This window comes from Labeo rohita, chromosome 24 (genome assembly GCF_022985175.1).
Source record: "Labeo rohita strain BAU-BD-2019 chromosome 24, IGBB_LRoh.1.0, whole genome shotgun sequence".
NCBI classification, from domain to species: Eukaryota; Metazoa; Chordata; class Actinopteri; order Cypriniformes; family Cyprinidae; genus Labeo; species Labeo rohita.
Genome location: NC_066892.1, coordinates 30,299,708 through 30,319,598, shown reverse-complemented (window position 1 = coordinate 30,319,598; position 19,891 = coordinate 30,299,708). Strand labels below are relative to the sequence as shown.

General features: G+C 37.6%; 1 protein-coding gene across 1 annotated transcript in view; it reads right to left on the bottom strand.

Annotated features, from left to right (window-relative positions):
• Positions 1–19,891, bottom strand: part of LOC127155422 (cadherin-7) — a 143,055-nt gene that overhangs the window by 86,428 nt on the left and 36,736 nt on the right. The window contains exons 4-5 of the mRNA XM_051097605.1: positions 12,797–12,916; positions 2,653–2,820 (exon numbers count right to left, since the gene is read on the bottom strand). Coding sequence (XP_050953562.1) covers positions 2,653–2,820; positions 12,797–12,916 — 288 coding nt within the window. The remainder of the gene's footprint in view (positions 1–2,652; positions 2,821–12,796; positions 12,917–19,891) is intronic.

Genomic DNA, 19,891 nt, shown 5'->3' with positions numbered 1-19,891 from the left:
AAAAATTCCTGAGAATTCGAAATCGATTGAGTGTTTCAATGAAGCTATTCGGACTCATTAGCGCCCCCATGAAAATGTCCTCACTCGGCTGGCAAAAAACTGGTTCTTTTCCTTTGTTTTTTAAAGAATCTGAGGTGATAATGTGAATCACAGAGACATCTAGTGTTGAAATCTAGTAAACATTTACCTGTAGATGCAGCAGAAATGGTGGTCCTCAGTTTACAGGTTAATTTACCCGGACCTCACTATGACTGTCAAACAGGAATGTGTGTGTGTGTGTGTGTGTGTGTGTGTGTGTGTGTGTGTGTGTGTGTGTGTGTGTGCGCGCGCGCGTGTGAGGCGCCAACACAGTCGAACAGCTGAAACATAAAACAGGCCTACTCCATTTTTGGTCATACAGATAAGAGTAAAACATAATTTTTAATAACTACTAAATATTTTCATAATATCTTTTATTTTTACACACTCAAAATAAAAACAGAACATTTGTACTGTTACGAGCCGGGTTTGACTCTTGTCATCTAGCCTCTTCTTTCTATGTCATCTCTCTCTCTCCCTCTCTCTCCCCCAGCTGTCTGCTATCGCAATCTGGGTTCGCGCTGATTGCTACGGCACCTGATCCCCACTATGCCCTGATTACCCTCTCTATTTCTACCTGTTTGTTTCTGGGCTTTACTGCCAGATTATTACTCTCTATGTCTGAACGCCGTCTCTCTGAGACCCTCTAAACCTGTTGCAAGATAAGTTTAGTCGTGTCAAGTCAAGTCTAGCCCTGTCGTGTTTATTGTACGGTCCTGTCGTATTGCAAGTAACTGTCTAGAGTCTTCTTTGTCTGCCCAGTCATCCTGTTTTGCACCTTCAGCGAATCACCCTTCCCGGGACGCCCACCGCTGGCTCACTCGTACCGACTGAGGAATCCCCCCTTGCTGCGCTGCCGGAGTCTGCGCGCTCCTGCTGATTCTGAGACTTTTCGTTCCTGTATTTTCCTGTTATGCGCTACTGAAGTGGAAGTGGACGGCAGACAACTTGTGTTAATATTATTACTGCCAAGAACGAATAAAGACTTCTGTTGCTTTTCCCGGCCTTCGCCTCTGGGTCCTTCACTCTTCTCGTAACATGTGCTTTTGTAAAATAAAGCAAGGATGTGTGCTCTGTCATTTCGGTTCTTAGTGTCCTTTCCGTGAACTTGTTTGCGGCTGTGCCATGCCTCGCATCAGTTTTAAATCTGTTAATTATTTGTCAGATATATTTTGCATAGTTATACCTTTTATATATAGTCTGTGATTGTTTTTTTTTTTGTTTTTTTTTTTTAATTTTATGGGAACAAATTTTGTTATTTTTAATGTAACTTAATGTAACATACATTTTCCTAAAATTATCCTGGTGACCCATTTTTGAACCGGTGTTTGAATCTTGTGGCCTACAGTTAGGTCCATGCAGAAACTTGTGAACGATGCTCTTATAATTGTGCCATGACCATTTAGTGACATCACTGAATGTTCTGGGAAAACTGAAGTTGTATTGTCAGTGTCTGTCACAGTGCGTTTTCATAGCTGTTTTGGATCCGGCAATTATTCATTTACAAATTAAGCACTGCCAAGTCAGAGCCCTGACTGAAATCCAATCAAAAATTTGTGGATGGATTTTAAAAGAGCAGCCCATTGCCGCTCACCACAGAATTTGACTGAAGTGGGAAATTCTGCATGGAAGAATGGGCAAATATTCCCCAATCAAGGTGTGCAAAGCTAGTACAGACATATCCAAAAAGACTGACGGCTGTAATTAAAGCAAGAAGTATTAAATCAAGGGACTTTTCCAACCCTGTTATTTTACTTTTTTGTTGTTTTTTTTATTAATTTACAAAAAAAAATATTTTTTATTTAATTGGTTTGATGTTGTAAGACCAAAATTGTAAATAAAGCTGGAAAAGTTATTTGGAATGGGGTTTGATTTCAGGCTGTATGACAAATAAAGTAACTATTTCAAAGGGATATGATGATTTTCTATAGGCACTGTACATAATATGTGTTCAGCTTTGTGTAAACCCAAGCATTTACTTTTGGGGGGAAAAAAATAATAATAACAATAAAAATTCCTGAGAATTCGAAATCGATTGAGTGTTTCAATGAAGCTATTACATGTAAAAATGCAGCGCTTTTTTTGTATCAATACACACCCATACATTGTCCATGAATATGTAAGAAATATATATGAAAAATAGTTTCCCATATGTGGAAATGTATTATTTAATATTGCATTACATGTTCTGTGTATTTGCTTATATTTTTGTTTAGTAAGGGGCAGCCGAGTAAGAAATGGATGAAGACACGGCAGACTATCATGATGTAAGATACACCACTGTGACTCAGACACTGCAGTTATTGCTCTGACCACTACAACGTCCATTATATTTTTGTTGTTTTGTTGTTGTTGTTGTTTTTAATATTCATGGACTGTGTGTGTTACACAAATAAGGTACAGCCTTTTGCACTAAAACACCACATGCTAAAGTGGAGCAACTATGTTCTTCTTTTCTTTTATTACACCAATTCACTTTCCACAATCAGCACATATACTTCAGTAGCACTTCATGAGGGCTGATCACAGGTCAGGGTATGAGGCAAATGCATGAAAGACATTTTGTGCTCTTACTGCGAGAGAAGCGTGGAGGGTTATCGTTAACGTCGGTGAGCGTGACTGTCACAGAGGTGCTACCTGACAGTCCACCCATCTGGCCCACCATGTCTTTGGCCTGAATGATCAGCACATACTGGTCTCGTGTCTCTCTGTCCATGTTGGGCAGGGCTGTCCGTATGATGCCTGAGGAAAACACAGAGGCTTCAGTCTGCAGGTTATTACTGATGTGGAAAAAAAAAAATTCTAAAAACACCAAACAATCACCTACAATATGAATTTATTTTTGTGTATTGTTTGAAAATTATATTGCTCATACATAATCCAATAATGGGCTGATATTTGATTGGGTTGATATGCTTTGATATCCAACAGTACCGCAAATCATTTTAGTCAAGTTTAAAAGAACCACTTGAAACTCCTGTTTTCTTTTTTGCTTGTTTTTAAGTATTACAGGTTTTTTTTACGGTCACCAGGAGCCTGTTTCATAAAAGACACTAAGAAAAGTGGGGATTAAAGTCCAAAACATGACTTGAAATAACCTAACAAATAGGCTAAAGAGGTTCCAGAAACGACAATTTAAGTTCACACAAGCTCACTAATTTGATCCAGGTTTAACGAGTCAAGATAAACACCAGCAGACAACAATGTCCCAGGGAAAACAGAAGAGTAATCCAAGAAACAGGCGATAGTCAGGGCAGGCAGCAAACGATCACAAAACAAGGGAACAGTCCAGGGTCAAAACACAGGAAACCAGGAAAACACAGCAAACAAGGACTCGCTTTGAATTGTCCAATAACAGCCAAACAAGACTCAGCAATGTGTGTGTGTGTGTGTGTGTGTGTGTGTGTGTGCAACTTAAATAGTCCTCCTAATGGGAAACAGGTGCCCATTTAATCAGTTCCTAGACAGGGGATTATGGGAAATGGAGTCCAGGAGGAAAAAGTGATGGAGACCTCTGGTGGCGAGTGGGATGGGTGACAAGGACAGGGCTCATAACAAGATTATTACATTTGTTTATGTAAACAAGATTTGATTATTACATTACTGCATGTTATGATATTACTAATTATAATTATGTAGCACTTGTTGTACACTACTACAAACTGGAAAAAGTAGCATTTAAAAGGTATTACATAAAACAGTTGAGCTACTGCCAAACTACTGAAAAAAAACAAAAAACAACATAACTAAAACCAGTGCAGTAAAACCATCTGCAACATGAATACTAAGATATAAAGAGTTGGTGCAGAAGATCTCGTACATCACTGCATTACGTGTAATAATAAATGTTATTTTAACGAAAGTGCTGAACAGCAGATTAACGTGGGCACCGCTACACCGAATGAACATACATTATAAAAATAAAAATAAAGGCATCATGTTGGCATAAATATAAAGTACCATACTCATACTCAGTCTAAAAAAAAAAAAACAACGCACTCACAACTATGAAGTCAGAGTGATTTTCATGTCATTATTTTTCCTCTCCCAGACTGGTGAAGCTCTGTTTGACACTAATGGCTCGCTCCAGTGGGTTATTCGCATGCTAGTCATTCTGTAGATGCTACACCAGTTACATTTGTGCGTACTAAAGCCTTTTCACAGGTGTGAATTATCACAACTTCAGACACTTTAATTAAAGAAAATACACCTAGTCCTAAATTGCACTTCACTCTGGCCCTACGTGACACCTTTCTGCATCAAACTTTTTGATCCTCTCAGAACTTGTTCCACTCCACTGTCAGTCCCACAATCCCCTGTGTAAGCTTGTCTCTCAGCCCCCATACAGAATGAACTGGAAACGCTTGTTCAGCTCAGCTCACTCCACACAAGTGAACACAGGGTGAAACTAGAGTTAGAGTGAAACAATCATGACGGATGAAAATAGACCTTGACAGAAATGTTACAACTTCAGATTCACAATAACGATAAACCTCTGGTCGGCACCGATAGCCCAGTGGTCAGTGTGCTGACATATAGTGCAACTGTGCTGCTAGTGACTAGAGATCGACTGATATATCGATTTACCGATATTTTTCCGATATTTAAGCATTTTACCATAATCAGTTATCGGTTTTGTAATATCGGGTTCATCGATAAGCACCGCCATCTTGTGGGTGTTTTGAGAATTGCACGCCATTGTTGTCCGCTCTCCCTGAGGGGAGACCGGACAACAATGGCGTGCAAAGGTAAAGCATAGCCTACTTCTTTGCTTTGCTATATTTAGTAAACTTTGTTTAATATAACAGTCATTAATGCTTATATTAGATGTGATACATAAATGCCTGATATGTGACTAATTTATGCACCTTGGCTCTAAGAAATAGAGACGAACTTACAGTCACGTAAAATAATTCAAGTCCTGTCCCAATGAACATAACTTTGCCTAAATTAAATAATATTTGAATTCGTTGTTAAAAGTAATGACTAGCTACCAGCGGATAACTGATCATAGTCTGTTTGATCAACTTTGCCTTCTCAAATCATCACGACTTGCCTTAAATAAAATCTATAGATACAGGCCTAAAAGAGTTAAAGTATAAAGCAATTTTAGTTTCAATGTTAAACTTGGATAAACTCGTGCTATTAGGCACATACCCAATGGTTTGCACGGAGAGTGGAACTAAAGCTGCTTACAGGACACGGGGGTGCCAGCGCGACCACTAATCACACTTCTTTCAGTGGAAACAATTTAATTATTCCGTCATTTTTGTTAATAAAGGTAGAGCAATACATGGTTCGGAACTGTAAAGGGTCTGCTTTTATTTGTGTGCACTAACAATATCAACAAAATGCTGCAAATGGTGCTTTTATAAAGCAATCATTATGCGCTTTCTGTTGTCTCAACAGGAGCGCTTCACAAAAATAAACCGAAACTCAGCGAATACAAACCTCACAGACATGATAAATATACCTATAGAAAGCTCAAAATTATTACTTAATGAATCAAAAAAATCAAATAGAAAACAAAAACTCTTTCATTATGTAATCTGTAATGATGCTTTTCTATCTAAAGGCGTGTCCAAAGAAAAGATGGCGAGTCCGGATCGGCAAATTCACCCTGTAATCACTGATTCAAAAGACACTAGTTTATAAATAAATAATTTTAAAAATCTCCTTTTATTATTAAAAATAAGGAAAAACCTTAAAACAGATGCGAAGCCCAGCCCGGGTCTGAGCTATGATGTGAAAATTGAAATGTAGGGCTCTACGTTCACTGACCGGGTTGATGCTCTGATGGGCACGGGTTTTAAACACCAATCATCATTTGTTTAAAACACCAAAGTGACAACAAAGTGATTACTGTCCTTTATTTATTTTCTCCATTTGAAAACATTCTACATTCTACATTTATTTTGCTCATTAGTGTTGCAGCTGATGCGTTTTATAAATAAAATGTTTTTATTGTTGTAATATGAAGATTAAATTAAACATGAAAGACTGCTAATTTTCAGCACTTTTTAAGATGACTGAAATGAGGAAAAACCAAAGTGAAGTATGGACTTACTTCACTCAGTCACTGATTTACTTTATAACAGTAAATAAATATCGGTTCTGCATATCGGTTATCAGGCACATGATTATGCAAATAGTCGGTATCGGTAATAAAAAATCAATATTGGTCAATCACTACTAGTGACCCGAGTTCGATTCCCGTCTTGAGGTCCTTTGCTGATCCCACCCCCCTCTCTTCACCCAATGCTCAACTGTCCTATTAAATAAAGGCAAAACTTTCACTGATAAAGTAAACACCAAAATGATTTTTTTTTTTTCTCATTTGAACAGGAAAATGTATTTCATTAAGCACATTAAGAGCTGCTCTGGTGGTGGGGGCATGATGAATTTGTGCAGGCCTATAATTTGTGACATTCAGTCAGATCAACTCAAACCGTGTTTTCAGTAATTCAGTCATGAAATAAGGTGTTATTGTGTTTTAATGTGGTCAAGAGTGATCTGATTGTGGACCAAAACCACATTAATGACAGGTGCAAAGGGGGATTTCTTACATTAATTTAATAGAAGAGAGATAAAATTCACAGCTTAATAACAAAAAAAAAGTATTCATTACTCATATGCAGCATTTGCATCATTTCAAATTCTGCCTATTATATGCAATATTATACAACTCCTCAAATGTGGAAACTCAGCCAAATCAAAAGGAAAATGTCCATGAAAGATGAACAGTGCATCAGATATGAGAGTGAGTTTCATTCACACGTGTTGGTTAACACCACAGACATGCTCAAAGAATAATGAGATGGGTCGACGCGCTCCTCTCCCTCAGGAAAAAGAATGTAACAAGCAGATCTACAGCCTCCTGTCTGAGATTCGCAGCCAGGGTGCTTTGCAGGTGGCAGCTGGAGCACAGTAGGATGATGGGTAATGAGACTGCTGCAGGTATAGTATGAACACACACACAAACAAATGTGTAAACACACACACAGACCACAAACTGAAGCACTCTCTCAGCAAGTCAAAATAAAGGAGAAATATTTTTATTTGTCCTGATTCTGCTATGTCCCCTGATGTAATTTAGTGTTTGCTAAGGCAAGCATTACTATTACTTTTGTTCATATTTAGGGTTTAACAGAGATGCTGACGATATTCAGCAGACTGCAGGGCACATTAAGCTAGAGTTCAATTTATTGATTTTAGCTCAGCTTTTAATACAATGAAGATACATATTCTCTTGCAGACACTAATTGATTTAAGAGTTAAGGGTAGCCTCATAATGTATCAGATTTTCTTCCCAATCGTCCACAAAGAATATGGCCCCGGTTTACTAAAGGTTTGCCTGCATAAAAACATGGGCACTAATGTGGTCTACTGAGGATTTCAGCTTCCATGTGCATAAAACATAAAAAGTCATAATTAATTTAGTTTAATTGTGCAAGGCATTTTTTGCCCCAAGTCCCCGTTATTTTGTACTGCTCTCATACACAGCATCTCTGCAGTCCTACTGATGTAAATTCAGGATCACACTTCAGTTAAGCTTGAGATATGGACCTGTAAAAAAGGGGCAGTGGTGTGACACAACGAGTGAAGAAATTCACCCATTAAATCGTCTTTCTTGCTTTGATTTTCAAAAATTAAACAATAAACCACTGTAGCACACAGACCACCATAGCAAGCACACAGCAGCAGCCTGCCAACATACAGTTCAAACAGAGCTAGGAATTAAAGGGTTTTGGATATAATGCTACTTTGGCTTGGAACTTACAAAGCATCTTAAAGCTGACCATGCTTCCGTCATTACATGAGTTTAAGCTACTTTTAACAAACTGTGTGTTTTGTCCTCTGGTAAACTGTTGTTGTGATCGTTGATTTGTGTGTTGTGTTATGATGCAAACTTGTATATTTTATGTTATTTGTTGCTGCTTTCTTGGCCAGGTCACTGTTGTAAAAGAGATTTTAATCTCAATGAGTTTTTAACCTGGATAAATAAAGAAATGAGATGAAGCGCTGTGTGTCATTGATATAATTGGCCCAAAAACTCTGCTCCACTCTATAATTCTTCTTTAAATGCAAGAACAGGTCTTGGCACATCCTTTCAAAATAGGTGCCAACCCCTGACATAATACAGCACAAAACGCACAAGTCAAATGGGCTACTTCTAAGGTTCTTTATTAGAGCATATGTTCCGATTCATTTTCACTGGATGAAAAAGCGAATATTCTGCTTTGCCGAAAACACTGTCCAAAAGTATGAAGGTATTTTTGGTGCAAAACAACTGAGCGTCTGTGACGGCAGAATTTGTAGTTGTAGAGAATAGCCACACATGTGTAATAGTAAATTTGAAATCACAGACAAAAGTTCCAAACTTGAAGATTTTTTTTCTCTCCCACAAACACAACACAACAGTTACATCTTCTCGAATCCTTCATTGTAGGTACACAAATCCTATTCTACGAATCACAAATCAAGACACTCGTATGCTCGCATGTTTTGCTACTGTTGCTGCAGTGAATATGGTGCAAAACACATTCACACGAATTCTTGTAATGAGGTATGCACACTGGTAGAATGTTTTCTTGCATATATATGTTTTTTCTTGGATGCATTACGACAACGGCGCGAATCTGCTGCTACGAGTCTCAAATGCTGTTTTTCTTTTGCAATTGACAAGTTTCGCGCAGAACTTTTGCACCACATATCTGTTTAAAATATGGAGCAAAAGTGATTTGTGCATCTGTAGAGGCAAAGGCAGGCACTTTTCAAAAATCAGAGAAGTTTGGCCAATCAGAAAAGCTACACTGGATCAGTTTTTTGTTATTCTTTTTTTAAAGAATTTGTGCATCTTATTGCCTGCAACATTGGGGGTGTATTTTGGAGCCATCGTGACGGTGATTGCATCAGTCGGTAAGTTCATTTCTAACGTCAGTTATCTGACTCAATCAGGGAATTAATCAGGGAAGTATAATGATTCTACACTGCCTTTTTATTGCAGGTTATATCAGACATTACATAACAGCAAACAGGCTGTAGTCTATTCTGCTGGTCATGACATCTGCAACGGAGGTGTATTGGAGTCTTTTCTTGTGATTGCATCATAGAGTGATTGGTAACAAAAGGTGAGTAGCTGCCATCAACTACTACTGTAACACCCCTGAACTCTTTGTATTGATTTTTCCCTCTTGTGCCCATATATGGTCTTCCTGTTCCTGCCCTTGTTATGTCATTATTGGTTAACCTAACCTTTTGGTTAATCATGTCATCTACCATACATTCCAGTTAGAGCGTTTTCTTGTGATGGCCATTATAACGGTGATAACATCAACTGGTAAGTTAGCCAAAAGGTTAAAGGTTGTTGTTGTTTATATCGTTATCCATTCCCTGGGAACCAACCCCATTATTTTAGCAATATAACACTAAGCTCTCAATGGCAAATGCAGAAACATTAATTCATGCATTCATGACCTCAAAGTTAGATTATTGCAGTGCTTTGTTGGGTGGTTGCTTTGCACACTTAATAAACAAACTCCAGCTGGTCCAAAATGCAGCAGCTAGAGTTCTTACTAGAACCAGGAAGTACGACCATATTAACCTGGTTCTGACAACACTGCACTGGCTCCCTATTAAACATTGTATAGATTTTAAAATCTTGCTAATTACTTATAAATCCCTGAATGGTTTAGCATTTCAGTAATTGAGTGAGCTCTTATTTTATTATAGTCCTCCACATCTGCTGCGTTCTCAAAACTCTGGCAATGTAATAATACCTAGAATATCAAAATCAGCTGCGGGCAGCAGATCCCTTTCATATTTAGTTCCAAAACTCTTTGCACAAGAAATCGGCACAAGACCACGGGAACCAGATGAGTCCTCTGCACAATCTGACATTCTTGCAGCCTAGAATGAAATTGCTGGTTTTCTCTGGCCAGAGGAGAATGACACACTATTTCCCTGTTTATTATTGTAAAGCCGCTTTGACACAATCTGCACTGTAAAAAGTGTTATATAAATAATGGTGACTTTAACTGACTTGACTTGGCTCTACTGTTTGATCCAAAAGAATGCACTATAAAAAAAGGACTTTAAATGATTTGTGATGGATTATCAACTTATTATGCACCTTCCTTGTAGGTATAGCGATTAGTGACATCTGCTGACGGACACCTTGCTGCCTTGTCACGGGAACAAAGTTGGGGCAAATTCTATAAATACTACTTAAACAAACATTTAAACTTTTTTTTTCTTGTGCTTGCAGGTTCATTCCAAGAATTAACTCTGGTGGCACCAAATGCCATTGAGATTCACAGATCAGATGGAATTCTGGAAAGAGGGTGCAAAGAAAAAGCATCAGCCTGAATCCCCTCATGGTGTTTCTCATCAGAGAGCTTGTCAACTTAACCAAAATAACTGAAATTTAACACAGCAACACAAACTATTTTTTACTGTATTTTATTTCTGCAAAGCCTGTTTTGCCATGCTACAGATACCAAGTCCCCGGGGGGACTTTGGTGATGCCCTTTTTTAGCTAGTGCACGCTAGAGATGAAGATTTGTAATTTGTATTTTCAAAAAGAAAATGTTCAGCAATTAAAAATAATATTATAAAGCCAAATGCTAATGAGTTATTGTGATTTGTATGGGGTTGGGGTTGTAAAAAAAAAAAAAAAAAAAAAAAACGGTATACAGTATTATACCACAATTGGATTGTTTTATAAAAAAATGACCATAAACTGTCCCAATACTGACAATGCAGTAATGATACTTTAAATTAAAATACAGTGCATACATCCAGCTACTGTCAAACTTACAGCAGTCTCTTCACAGTGTAGTTTAGGTGCCTGTCAGTTGGCACCCAAACAAACAGTGGGAAAAATAAAACTATAATAAAAACGTTTGCGAGTTGTGAGCATCTTCCAGAGCTGACAGCAGCAAATACCAACAGAAGTACATTTTCTTTATTTTCTGAAATCACTCACTTTTATACTGTACATTTGTTCATAATTTAAACATATTAACAGATATATTTAATCATCTAACGGATTAATCAATCTTTTACAAAGCCTCTTTGTGAGTTGAAGCAGAGATGGGCAAACTTGGAGCTGGCAGGCCACTGTCCTGCAGTGTTTAGCTTTAACCATAATCAAACACACCTCAACCAGCTAACGTTAGTTTAAGCTAGTTTAAAAAAAAAAAAGAAAAAAAAAAATATATATATATATATATATATATGCAAGAAAACATTCTACAAGTGTGCATTACAAGAATACGCATACTGATTTGCGGATGTACAAAATTCATCCGTGACATTTTTAATGCAGGTGTTTTGCACCATATTCACTGTAGCAACAGTAGCAAAACATGCTAGGAGCGTTTCTTGATTTGTGATTCGTAGAATAAGATTTGTGTACCTACAATGAAGGATTCAAGAAGGTGTAACTGTTGTGTTGTGTTTGTGGGAGAGAAAAAAAATCTATGTTTGCAACTTTTGTCTGTGATTTCAAATTTACTATTAACTATGTTAATAGTATATATATATAGTTTATATATATATATATATATATATATATATTTAAAGTTTATTAACACTTTCTATGAAGCCCGTATCTATAATACATTATAAGGGTATTCTTAAGGCATTATAATGAATGTATAATGCATTTTAAAAAACGTTATAGTATGTTGTATCATCTCATGAGTATTCATAAAAACTGTATTATAATTTTTTCTTATTTGTGGTCATAGCTTTTAAGAGTATGATTATCTACTCATAATTATAACGTATTATAAGTCTCATATCTTGCCATGTTATGCATGTCACTTTACTTAAATCATACAAAGACCACTTATAAGTAATAATAATAATAATAATTATAATAATGATATTTCTCAAAGAGCCATAAGATCAGATATCAGATCAGATGAATGTGTAATATGACACATTTGTATTATCAGTTTGATTATTTTGATGGTACTGCATGTCAGCTAGCAGTAATTATTATTAGTAGTATGCTAAATATACTGTATTTTGATCCCCAAAAGACAAACTGATTATAAGTAACTTTGCAAGTACGTGAACCTGCTACCTAGCCTAACCTTAACCTAAGTCTAGTAATACTCTAAAGCAGTGGATCCCAACCACGTTCCTGGAGGCCCCCCAACACTGCACATTTTGCATCTCTCCTTTGTCTGACACACCCATATCAGGTCTTGGAGTCTCTACTAATGAGCCGATTATCTGAATCAGGTGAGTTTGATTAAGGAGACATGGAAAACATGCATGGGGGCCTCCAGGAACGTGGTTGGGAACCACTGCTCCAAGGAGTGTTAGTTGACATGTAGTTGGAAAATTGCTTATTGTCAATAGACTAGGGGGACCATCAAAATAAAACGTAATATAATGTAAAAAAATAAATGTAATATGATATAGTCCATTATAAATTAAGTAGATTTTACATGCTGTGCATTGTGTGTTATAAGTAATCATAATCTTAAAAGTTATAACCTCAAATACTCAAGTATTATAATGTATTATAATTGTTGTTATGATTATTCATGAGATGATATAACATACTATAAGCTTTTTTATAATGTATTATGCATTCATTATAATGCCTTAGAAATACCATTATAATGTATTATAAATAGGGGCTTCATAGAAAGTGTTACCAATATTATTATTATTATTTTTTTAAGAAATGTAAGATCACCTGTCTTGGGCTCCACAGAGAAGTAAGGGTGTCCGTGTATGATGCTGTAAACAACTCTGGCGCTGTTGCCGTAAGTGGGGTCATCTGCATCTGTCGCTGTCACCTGAACCACCATGGTGCCTGTGCATCCAGAAAATATGCAAAACAAAATGCTAGTGAGTTTTAACTCAAACATGACCCATTCATTTCAGGCCTTGGAGTCCTGTGTTTAAATAGGAAGAGTTTGAAAATGTGTGTAGTGTTAGTGTTCCTCCATGAAAACTGATCTACTGTACATGTTCCCTCATTCTCTGACTTGCACAATTGTGTAATTAGCAGTGGGCACAAGGGTAAACATAGCTGTGATATCCTGAGTTAAGGCCAAGTTCACACTACAGGATTTTAAGCCCGATTTCACCGACTGGTCGGGCTGCAACAGGGGGAAAATCAGCAGGTGGTCAGCGTTCAGAAATCTTTATGTTTGAACTACTCAACGATGCACAAAGAGCTTCACTGATCCTCACCGATGTCTCGCTGATGCCAAACAAATATGTAGCATGCAAAACGTCTGGACCGGTCAGCCGACTCGACATTACGTGGTGTCAGGTGTCGTGATGAGCTACAGCCAATGAGAGAGCAAAGGCATGGGTTGAGGTCACCGGAATAAAAGCATCAGCAGGAACATTGCTTTAAGAAAGGTTTGGACACAAGAAATGGAGCAATTTTTTTCAGAATCATCAGATCATTGTGCAAACAGCTTTCAGCGCCAATTTCTTCCGGACGTTCATTTTCAAATAAACAACTCCTGTTTCACATGTTGTTTTATGTCATTCCCGTTCCAATTTTCGTGTGAGTCTTCTTGACAAAATGTGGTTTGGGGGACTGGACAGAGTTGTTGGGTGACAGATGTGTTGTCAGGTCAATTAGTGTGTGACCTCCTGTTGCAGATCTTACGTAGTGTGAACACCACAATGACTTAGACAAGAAGTCATGTAGTCTGAACAGCACAGCGATTTGCAGACGTTTAAAGTCGGCTTTAGAGTTGCATTTTGAAGCATCTGACAGTAATGTACAAGTAGGTAATAGTAAGTTAAAGCGCAGCACCCAATAAAAAAGGTCCCATTCGAATCGGAACTCACACTGTGTCTGACATGTGGAACAATCTGTGATGTCACTACCTGTCAGTATAAAAGGGCACCTATGGTATACATCATTAGCTGTCTTTGTCTGCAGGAGACGTTTGTTTGTACACGCATTTGACAAATGCTAGTAGGAATTGTTGATTTGTTTGTTATGAGTGTGAGTGGATTTTTGATTAGGATTCTTCTTTTCTCTTTTTAAGCAAGGACCACAATGGAAATAAGTTAATGAAACTTTATTGTGTTATCCTTGACAAGAAAGATGTAATAGTGTATTATTACTTTTTTTATGTGTCAAATAAAGTCAACTCAACTAGTGGAGCATGTTCGTCTCCTCGTGGAAGCTAACTGTGCTCATTATGACTAAAAGAGAATGGTAAGAAGCGTTTGTCCTTCCGTGATTCTCAACCAAGGGATATCAGTCAGGGATTGCAGGCGGAGTATAGGAGGAGTCTGATGGGAAGTGCTTTCCCTTTCAGAACTCCTCCTGTTACCTCTAATTCTTTCATACCAGTCAGGAAAGAAAATGAATAATGCAGTATATTTAATTCTGAGGTATTAGAAGCAGGGACAATTGAGGTGTATATTATTGATAAATTAACCCCCAGTATCTAAAAGTAGAACAAACCGACTCAGGCGAGCTGCTTGATCTGGATGTTCTTTTTTTGACATCCTCCAATCCAGCAGACAGCGCTCTATTGTCATCAAGCCAGGAAGAGCAGGATGTGCTACTGGCTTGGAGTCCTCGCAGCCTGCCTGCCTCATGTATGAGGACTGATTTCTGTCTGGACATAACTGCCCTGTTACAGTGAGCCTTCCATTTCTTCCTGATCTCCACACTGAGCTGGAGAGATCACGGATCATGGATATGAGTCGATGCCCCCCACTGAAGAGACGTTTGCTTACTATCTCTCAATTGGGAAGGGTTCATCATTAAAGGCTCCAACCCTGCCATCCAAACCTCTGCGTGTTACACCCCGTTTGAATGGTCGGTTGATCGATGGCAGCGATGGTGGCCATGGACAGACATTTGTGGCTGAACTTGGCTGAAATTGAGGAAGAAGAAAGAAAAAAAGCTTTCTCCCTAATGTGCTGGTTTCCTCATCTGAGCTTTTCAGTGGGGACGGTGGTCAGGAAGTTCAGGGAGGTAAAGACAACAGGTCGCTTAAGCAGGAAGCTCCTTCATAGTATTTAAGTTGAAGCTTCCTACTTGGGGACCCCACAAAAGGGGGAAGAAGCTTCAGCATTCAGCAGGGCATGAGTACCTTTCTAAAGCATAGGACGATTGCTCCTCCTTAATTTATTGAATTCCCTGAACCAGTATTTCCTTAAAGGAAATGTCTAGTTTAGAAGGCTAGCATCACCAGACCTTTGAGCTCTGCCTTTGGGACAGGCACCTGGGTCAGTGAAGAAGGGAGGATGAAAGCCAGAACGTTACATGCACAGGTCATGAAGCTTAGGTAGTGGTCGTAGGGAATATTGTCACTGAGAGTTCCGCTGGAACCGCAGATCGAAATGGGGAACTCCAGCATCTGAGCCTGTTGGGTTGTTATTTGAGTGTTTTTCACAGCCAATCTGGCAGTCAATCTTCTCAGCATGGCACAGTGACTATTTGTTTACCATAGTGCAGTGCAAGTTCCCATTCCAAAGGTAATGTCTCGGTTACAAATGTAACCCTAGATTCCTGAGAAGCCGAATGAGAAACAGCCTGTTTACATCTCCTTCAGACGAAGAAGCTGATGATGTACTACAGGAATACTACTGATGGTCACACTGATAGTGATGTCACACAGAGTATCGTCGACCAATGACATTTGTTGACATTTAAAAACATGCTTCAGATACCAGTCATGCTGATGGTGTTTGCCATAGCATCTTGTCAGACGCAGTGTTTTGTCCCCCTTCTTCGGGATCAGGGTTACATTTTTAACAGAGACGTTTTTGCTTAGATTATTTTACTAAATTAATTAACAATGAAAAGAAAAACACAAAACGCAAAGCTTTAACTATGAAGAGGGAACAGCAACTGGATTTGTCTAGACAGAGGCTTGTGGACATTAAGATAGTGGAGTTCCAACAGGTAATATGGATTTATCTGTTTCCATTTTGACCAACAAACAAAAGCTACTTGAAGCACAACATGCTAAAAACTGCAAGTGTTTGTTGACATGAGCTCATGCAGTCTGCTTCAACAGGCCATATTTGGGAGCCAAAGCTGTCACAGAATTAGAGTAATGTTCTGTCTGCTTGGATGTTTTTGTCTTCATGGGTCAAAGTCAATGACATTCACATGGGAGAAAACATTATGAAAATGTCATAGAGAATAAATGAAGTATCATTCCATATTGATTTGGGCTTAATGTAACATATTACACTGTCTGAACTTGGAGCTTAATATCATAAAACTGCTGGAGAAGAGACTACTGACGCTTTTAACCTGATTACTACATAAAGCAAGTTGCCATATGGCAACAGTTACTTTCTACTTATTTTCTTGTTACCCTGAAAAAAAAAAAAAAAAAAAAAAAAAATAAAAAAAAAAAAAAAATATATATATATATATATATATATATATATATATATAGCAATATGTTAATTAAAAGGGTCGGCCTTAACGTAGTCAATGATGTGCTGTTTTTAAGGCACATGACATTTGAATGTTCCTCCAAAACATTTTTTTCCACTGTTACCCCAACATGGAGGACACCTGTTCAAGTGCTCCAGAAATTGCTCTGTAAATCTAATTTCTGAACATCTCTTCTCAAGGGGGATTTTTTACATCATTTTTGGTTAGTAAATTACATATTTTTATTCAGAAATCAATATTATCTAATATAGTTTTTCTGTAAAATGAGAAAATATCAACTACGGAAAAATAGGTAAGTTGCTATATGGCAACGCTGTACTATAGTGGAATTGATGTAATGTATTTCCCCACTGGGATTTTTTAGATAGATGGTAACATCAATAATTTGATTGCAATTATTTAATTATTTGAAGTGTTTATTTTGGTATATGTGTATTTACGTATAAATAAGAAAATTATTTAGTCCTTTCAAAAAATGAATACAACAATATTTCATGGAAAGGGCAACAGGAAGAGGGCAACTTTTTCCTAAATGCCCCCCTAAACTTATGTGAAAAAATATTTCATGGTTAGATCATAATGCGTACCATAGAGGGTTAAGATGCTGTAGGAATGCACAACAAATCCAACAGCAGTTTGTTTGTTTGTTTTTTTCTTTTTCTGATGCATTTACTTTTTTGAATGTTAACCAAACAGAAGTGTGTGTGTGTGTGTGTGTGTGTGCGTGTGTGTGTGTGTGTGTGTGTGATTGTTTATGCTACATTGTGGGGACCAAATGTCCCCACAAGGATAGAAAAACCTGAAATTTTTGACATTGTTAAAAAATTATTAAAAATAGTAAATTATGTTTATCTGAAAGTGTAATAATGCAAACATGTTTTCTGTGAGGGTTAGGTTTAGAGTTAGGGTTGGGTTAGGGGATAGACAATATTGTTTTGTCAGTATAAAATCTATAGAAGTCTATGGAAAGTCCCCACAATTCACAAAAACAAACGTGTGTGTGTGCGTGTGTGTGTCTATATATATATATATCACTAACACACAAAAAATCTTGTTCTGTCTACTGTGCTATACATTCTCCTGGAATGGCTTTGTATTTGCTGAGTCAAAGCTGTATGTCTAATCACTGTCTCTCTCTCTGTCATCTCTCATTTGTCCATCTTCATTCCAGTGAATGATCACATTTTCAGGCTTCCATTCATTTTCTGTGTACGAGAAATGCATCTCTGAAGTTTGTAATCAATTCTGTGCTCCAGGCAGCTGACTGTCTCTGACAAGAATGAAAATAAATATACCTCGACTAATTTCGGGAGATGACACTTTTTCATATTCCTCCGCCAAACAAGAGCTGAAATTTGACCGTCATGCTCACTAAATCTCGTTTTCTTAGGATCACTAGTTTGGTTTCTGTTAGCAACAGTGTGTGTGTGTGGTTGCGGTATAAAGAGAGTCAGAAATCATACTTTTTAATGCAAATAAAGAATTAATTACTGACTAAAGCAATAATGTGATGTTACAATTAAAAATAAAGCTCCCATAAAATTAAAATAAATAAATGCAGAATGTCACTCTCACAAATATGTTCAGGTAGTTTCTGTTTTCATGGACTTTTAGTTTGTTTTTGTTAATTTCATGGTTTCCTTTGCTTTTTCTTGGTTACTAATGTCATTAGTTCATTTTGTTCAGCTGTGTTTGATTAATTGATTACCTCATTTGTTAATATATTTAAGTTCTACTATTTCCTGTATTTGTTTTCCAGCATTATTGGAGGAAATAGCTTTTGTTTTGAGCCTTTGTGAATTATTGTATGGATCTTTATTAAACTGGGAATGGGGTTTTGGGAATGGACCTTTATCTCACTTCCTATATCCGGTAAGCAAAACTTCCCACTTCCGGTCCCAACGCAATGAAAACTAATGCGAGAATCTTCTCTTTCCTTTCTTTTGCTGGTGTTACTGCAGTGTACCTGGCTGCTTTTACTCTAAACAATGACACACTGCCTCAGTTTTCAAGATTTCCTGACACAACACGGATGGGATGCGTGGGATGAATTAAGGTCCTTCTAAAATATTACACGGGAGCACGTTCGCTTGGAGTATGCATTTCGAAACTGAGGATGTTTAGGCCTACATCTCATATCACCTGCTGAAATGTTCCTATTAATATATTTCTCTTCCAAATGTGCATTCTGAATAATAAATTAATTTAACCTGCTGCAGTAAATGAGTCTTCTCATTAACAATGTCTTTCTCATCATATTTTATACCTGTTTGCATTAAAATACATTTTAAATAAACACCCTTACAAAATTAACCATGGATTTACTGATGTGGTGAAATCACGCATGTTTATGAGCCATGGGTTTCTGAGATCAGTACGTTGGATTAAAACTAAAAGTTCAGTTGCGTTTGGAAAATCCTGTCTCTGAAAATGTCCGGATTTTGAAATCATCCTGCAGATGCTCATTTTAACAGGCTTTTATTCAACTAGTGATTACAGCATATTGAAAAATATACATAACCGGAAAAATCTATACACTGCTTCGACAAGCGCTTTCTGTGTTCAATTCCGGTGCGATAAAGGTCCATTATGCTCATCTTCATTGTGTATTCCTGTATCTTTGCTGACAATCATAGATAAATATGGTATTTAAGTTAACAGTGGAGCTAAAAAAATATATTTTGCTTTTCCATAATGCGAGAAAAGAAGCAACTGTAGTCCACAAAGAAAGCAGCAGCAACAGCAGCACATAAGTGTTTGCTTAATACATTAGTTCCATAGGTGATGTTTAAATTATTAACTACTGCTAGAAAATATTTTTTCGTTCTCTACCTATTTGTATTGTTGATGTTTCATTTTAATTAGCAGTTTTGATTGCACTTATTGAAATTACTATTGCTCAAATCCTGCAGGCACTTAAGTGTGAAGCATCTCACTTTTAGTTTCGATTCGAGCCATTTGCATAGCTATAGACTTTCGGCTTAAGTAAGGAGGCGTGCCCAGCTGTTATCACTCCAGTGTCATTTGCTTGTGTATTTATCTATTATCTGCGAGCTGACACGGAAGCGCCAGCGGAAGCGTTCAGCCCTTGCGTGAAGAACGACGAGGGTAAAGACCTGCGACTTTTTCCTGCGCAACTTTAACCGAGCAACGAAGCCGACAACGCACTTAAGTACTCCTCTTGCTTTCCCTTCATACACCCCCTTCTTGCCCTCTCTTTCCACCTCTATCATGTGTTTTCAATACATTCCGGTTGTCTCCACACAATGCTCTAACATCACACGCAGACGTCAGCGCAATCTTACTAACCTTCGCCCTATCGTCACTCCCTGCACTGAAACTTTCTCTTTTACTGTCGGCCTCTGGAATTGCCAGGCAGCTGTCAACAAA